Source organism: Chlamydotis macqueenii, chromosome Z (genome assembly GCF_036417535.1).
Source record: "Chlamydotis macqueenii isolate bChlMac1 chromosome Z, bChlMac1.mat, whole genome shotgun sequence".
Taxonomy (NCBI): domain Eukaryota; kingdom Metazoa; phylum Chordata; class Aves; order Otidiformes; family Otididae; genus Chlamydotis; species Chlamydotis macqueenii.
The window spans coordinates 25,381,920-25,387,919 of NC_141593.1; the positions used below are offsets into that span (position 1 = coordinate 25,381,920).

The 6,000-nt window shown below is 40.7% G+C and overlaps 1 protein-coding gene across 2 annotated transcripts in view; it reads right to left on the reverse strand.

Moving 5' to 3' along the window:
• The window catches only part of ANKDD1B (ankyrin repeat and death domain containing 1B), a 31,672-nt gene extending 25,976 nt beyond the window's left edge, over positions 1–5,696 (reverse strand). For both annotated transcript variants that reach the window (XM_086770820.1, XM_086770819.1), the window contains exons 1-2: positions 5,621–5,696; positions 1,777–1,880 (exon numbers count right to left, since the gene is read on the reverse strand). In XM_086770820.1, coding sequence (XP_086626946.1) covers positions 1,777–1,880; positions 5,621–5,696 — 180 coding nt within the window. The remainder of the gene's footprint in view (positions 1–1,776; positions 1,881–5,620) is intronic.
• Between the last annotated feature and the right edge of the window lie 304 nt (positions 5,697–6,000).

A 6,000-nucleotide genomic window follows, 5' to 3' on the forward strand; every position in this document is an offset into this window, starting at 1 on the left:
GTCAAAGTGGGATTAAGTAATATACCACCTAGAGGAGATGCATGTAGTACAAGAAGCATCTATGTTTACTATTGTATTATATGGTTTGGTCTGAAAAGCTGAGGGCTAGATGTACACAATTAGATTTGCTTTTGGTATCATCCATGCTTTTGACTATATTTTTGCAATGCATGGTGAGATTCCTCCCTCACTCAGTATTAGTCACTTTCCCAGACTTCCATTTACATTACCTGTGTAAATGAAAGCTTCCACCTTGCAAACAGTGAGTAATTTTACACAGGTGAACAGGCTCAAGACTTATCAGGAACACTTGATTAATTTTTCATTGAAGTAATTAATGGTGTGAATTTTAAAGGGATTGGTTAAATTTAATTAAACTTCAGTGGAGAGAGTTCTGCTTCCAGTTAAAGTTAACATAAAGGCGTTTAACATACTTCACTGAGCTTCCATACAAGGATATATAAGTGATTTAACCAATTAACTTTAGAAGTCACTTTTGGATTTGTTCCCTGGTGTTTCTATCCAGATCAGTTGACTTACCCATGTATAAGTTTACATTTACAGCTATATTCATTAAAAGCACAAAAAGGTGGGATTTATGATGTGCATTTATGCCAAAAAAAAGCCTCTTGTACAAAAACAGTTCTGTCATTTAAACCCACAGGGGCAGGAGTGATCAATATGAACAAAAGAATGTTTTTGTCAGTATAAGCTACATCCCTACTAAGAGAATAAATCAATGCACAACACCCACATAGCTGTGCTAGTAAATCTCAGTAAATCTCGTACACTAGAGGCCTGATTTAAGGATGACACACTAAAGATTCAAAATATTAGACTAGAAAACTACTTAGTTTGATTTCCTGAATCACAGAAAGCAATAAGGAAGCAAGAACTGTTTATAAGTGACTTTTTAGAGCACTACATAATTGATGAGAACACTCTGATTGTTCAGGAGTGTACTCTAAAGAATTTTTTTTCTCCCTCTCTTTTTCACAAACAAACCAAGGAACGCACTTGTACTAACTCCTCCATTCCCCAGTGGGGAAAAGTGCACGTAGGCACCGGAAGCAAGTTTTTTTCAGAACCCATGATTAAGTAACATTGAATGTTCATGGGTAGATGATTTATACATAGCCACTAAGAGCAAACTGTTCTCCACAACTCCCAGATTAATATCACGACTGCTCCATTGCTGTTGAACTACTTCTCATTGGAACACAGCATTATATAATGTTACTGTGAAGTATGCATCCTCAGATTTTAAGCCTAGAGTTGATGTCAGCATAAGAAATGCATTTTCATCTATCTAGATTAAATCTGAACTCTGATCTCAGCCTGGAGCCAGAGGACATGGGAGAATGCTTCCATGGTTCCATAAAAATCTAAGGGTAACACTTCACACTTGAAATTTGTAGTACTAGCAGCATAAATTAATTCTCAAAGTCACTGTGAGGTTAAGCTCTCCCACTCTGAAAGATGAAGAACTCGAGAAATTAGTCACCCAAGATCACAGAGTAAATATTAGAGCAGGGACCACAAACCCTTAGTCCTGAGTTCCCAGTGTGACACACAGACTGGTGGCTAAATGTAAAGGACCTGTGGGTCATGCTGCACAAACCCTACTGTCCATACTGCACATGTGAAATATTTCTTAATCAGGTCCTAGACGGGACACTCGCAGCCTCACCGTGGGTCTAGCACGCTGGGATTCCACCATGCCACCCTGTGGAGGCACATTTCAGATCAGTGATCTGTCAGACACTTCATACTCACAGTATCTACAGCATCTATATTAACGTTCTTTTTAAACAGCTTTTCCATGGTTTCCAAATTATTCATTTTAGCAGCATATTGAAATTCTCTCTCATCTGGCAACACTGTGGAAAAACATGATGAAAAAAATATATTACAAAAAAAATAGCCATAACCAACTTAAGGGATGATGATACTATTCTTACATTCTGTTATTCGTCCTGATTTCATACATTATGAGAATCATTTGCTTCTCATCATAGAAGTGTTCCAGGACTACATTTTTTTTTTGTGTTCTAGAGACATCTGGCTGATGTTTCTACTTTCATCTTTTAAGTGCAAATAGAAGTTGACTTTTCACAGCATGGACTACCATTATTTGCACTGCTCACAGGAACAAGAGTTCATTTATGAAGCTCTTGCCATCTAAATGGGTCCCAAAGTATTTTATAGGCACGGCAGTGAACAGTGCAAACTGCAGCATTTATTTCCCCGTCTTGGAAAAGTTGCTTTGTTTTAAAACAGAACACATTGCCACTGTGCATAAAAATGTATACTACTAGCCAAATGGTATGATCCAACTGAAAAAAAAAGACAAACCTAAACCGCAAAACCAAACAAGACAGGAGTCTTACAGGGAAAAAAATAAAGGTGCATACATGAACTCAAAATTTGGCCATAATGTGGAATTTACTACTAAATTGAGACCTTCCTTTAACACCTCAATCCCAAAATGAACATCTATTTGGTCAACTAGAGTAGCTGCAGTATGCATTCAGACACCTGATAATCTGCTACTTTGGAAAACAAAATTCCAGTGTCTGATAAGCTGTTTAGCTAACTTAGAGGTCAGAGTATTTTTCATGTTTCTATCTTAACATTTAACTAATCCCTTACAAGAAATTAGCATAGCAGTTAAATCAGATGCAAAAATGTTCATAGATATTTTTAATTTCCTAGCATATCACACTTTGAATGTTATTCACTTAGATACCTTTTGTCTAGAATATTTTGGCCTGAAAGCCACTTGTCCAATGATATCACCAAAGAGGACAGCACTCTTTGTTGAACTAAAAACTGCAGCAATTATCTGTTCCTTAGAGGCCTCTAAGGAACGCAAGTTCATCTTACTGCCTTACATGGAACGCAAGTTCATCTTACTGCCTTATGTCTAAATTCATTAACACCTAATGAGAATACAGCTTGAGGCAGTATGACTGCAGAGCGTACTTAAGGAAAATCAGTATGGCATTCACTTAATTGCACTTTACATGTTACCCATGATTACAATCTCAACGGAAATAATCACAGTTGCACTGTACAAAACAAGCTAGAAATTAAACTGGACACTTGCAAAGCTGTTTGCAGTTTTCCTATGACATTATCCAAGCACCTCAAACAACAGAAGCATCCTCCCAAAACTCTCTGGAAATCACAGAATACCCCTTGCTTGTATTACAACATGGAGTCACAGCCAAAAAAAAAAAAAAAAAAGCGTTGCAGATAAAACTGCACCCCTGGGATCTATGACATCAAAATCAGCATCACGAACACAGGTTGTTGCAGTATAAATGCCTCACTTGCAGTTTACACAGTCTGCATCCTAAAGAAGTATCCAGCAGAGCTTTCCACTACCTTGATTTCAAAACACGGGTAAGCCAACGGTCGTGGGATATCTTGCTCAAGGCAAATTTGTGGCAAACATGGAAAGAAAACTTAGGGTGCCAATTAGCTGCAATTAGTTACAATTAGGTCACATTCATTCCTACTGAACGCTGATGAACACTCACATACGTATCTTACGCAAGGATGCAAAGACAAATGCTGTTGCATCTCAGGAGAGTCAGGAACAGTTTCCTGCAGGGCTTTCAAGAAACCGGAGAAAATGATGTTTCTGTACTGTATCTGCATCAGCAAGGACAGTTTTGTTGTAGTTCTGACAAAGAATTAATAACTGATCTTTTCTTTCCTGTCCAGAAGCCATGAATTCACTGCATGATGTTAAAAAGAAGAGCTTTTGCTGTGTGTGTGATGTTTCTTAATAATATCTCTCTCTTAATTCAGGAGTTAAGAACGGTGGCAATCCAGATGCACTATGGCACTGACTTGCTGCACAACCTTTTGCTGCTATCACAAAATGATTTTTTTCCATGCATGAAATTACAGGAGTATAGAGCTGTCAGACTACAGACTTAAGGAAGCTTTTTATCCAAGCTGGGGTCTCCAGGATTTGGCACTCCTTGCATTACCAGCAATCACTCTGTTTTCAAGCAACTGCAGCAACCAATTATCTGTCTGTGGCTGTCAGTCTTTTGGGGGGGTTATTTTCTTTGGCTTAATATAAAAATGTCTAGCTTATTGGGCTACAGGTTATATAATAACTATACAATTATATTTGTATTATAACTGTAAAATACTTATATTCCATTTTTCTTTTGAGCTAACTGAAAGTCGTAATTTTATCTGTTGATTTCCTTTGTAGAGACCCCTATCTGCGGTGCATTGAACATCCCAACATTTCTCCTCTCTCGGAAGAGCAAGGAATTAAAAGATGCAGAAAAGCAAATCACTTTGTTGACCTGAAAACAGAAAGTCTTCCTCACCAGAAAGTCAAGCTTTGAGATACCTTCAATTTTTCTTTTCTCATATTTATATCTTACTTTAGTGGCCTCAATCTATCTTTCAGTAATGCCACAAGTAAGGATGATCTCCAATGAAGTAAAAAAGTGCACCAGAGATTTCAGTACTCATAGACAACGTAAATCTTTCCACCATCCGCAACTCCATTTTTAATTTCCTGTTACGGTATCCACAAGACGGTATCTGTCATTGTCTCAAAAAGCACGTGGAAAAAAGCCAGGAATTTGAATGGGCTGAAGTGTTTCAAGGAGGTAAAATACAAAATTAACAATATTCAGATTGAAATGACAACAAAAATTATTTTTACTATATTGTTTCTAAAAATTGTCATATATTTAATGGTTTGGTAACATTTTCAATGTTTTCTCTATGTTTCTTGTTTGTTACTGGAAATAAAATGACTAGGGCAAAGTAGGTATTTTGTTAAGTCATGATAATAATTTTATAAAATAATAGTTTTCTAACTCAAAGAAATCACGGGGAAAACTACTCATCGAGTCCAACAGTGATGTTTTATTTGTTTCACTCTTTTATCTGCCCTCTTTGCCAGCCTGGAAGCAGGAAGCAGAGCCCAGGAGAATGGCTCCTGGCTGTCATGCTGTGATCACAGGACCGGGCCACAGCAGCGTTTAACAGCTCCTGCTCAGTTTCCACAAATCACCCGTTTTCACTATCAGCTTGCGGGATGAAAGCTGGAGATCCAGTCACTGGGAGTCATGCCACCGAGTGCAAGGAGGGTAGAATCATAAGTTTGTTTGGGTTGGAAGGGATCTTTAAAGGTCCTCTAGTCCTCAGATTTCTGTGTAACCCCTAAAACAGCGGCCCAGGTCAGTTATGAAACTGTCGGCAGATGCTGAGCCCCAGGGATGTGACTGCCCTTGGACAGCTTCAGGAGCGAGGTTAAAGCGGGGCACTGGGCAGTTTGTAGGACCCATCCCTTGTGAGATGGACATGCCAAAACCCAGCTCCCGACCCCACATCCTTGATGATGTCTTTTACTGCGTATAAAGAAACCCACGTTTAACCTCCCCCTTTCCCCGCCCCACCACTCATTTTGTTCTCTCTAGTCGATGCAAAAAGGGGCTTTGGGTGGGCCCCACCATCCCAGCAGCCCTGACGGTGCCTAGTGTGATCAAGGTAGCCCAGAGCTGTGCTGGCCACAGCGAGGGGCCCAAGGCCAGCGCTGCCCACTGGGTTGCCTCTCCTCTGACCCCCACACACTCACGGCCGTCATGGCTGGCTGCTGTGGCTCCCTGCACGGCATCCTCCCCAGCACGGAGCAGGCGGCTCAGCCCCTTCATCGCTGCCCTCGGCTCCTCTTCCTCCTCACCCAAGGGAAGCGGCCCCAGGCTGGGGCGCCGAGGGAGGTGCCCTGCGCTGGCCCCGACAAACCGGTTCCTGGGGCTGTGGGTTGACTCCATCCAGCACACCCAGCCTGGCCCAACACACCCCTGTGGGCACGCCCGCAGCAGCACCCCGGCACAAGAGGGAAAGGTGCGGAGCAGCTTTAGGAGTTTGTTTTAAAAGAATCCAGGAACAAAATACACAGAATTTCTTGATGCTAGCAAAGTACCAAACATGGTCATCCTTGTGCAATGCCCCCCC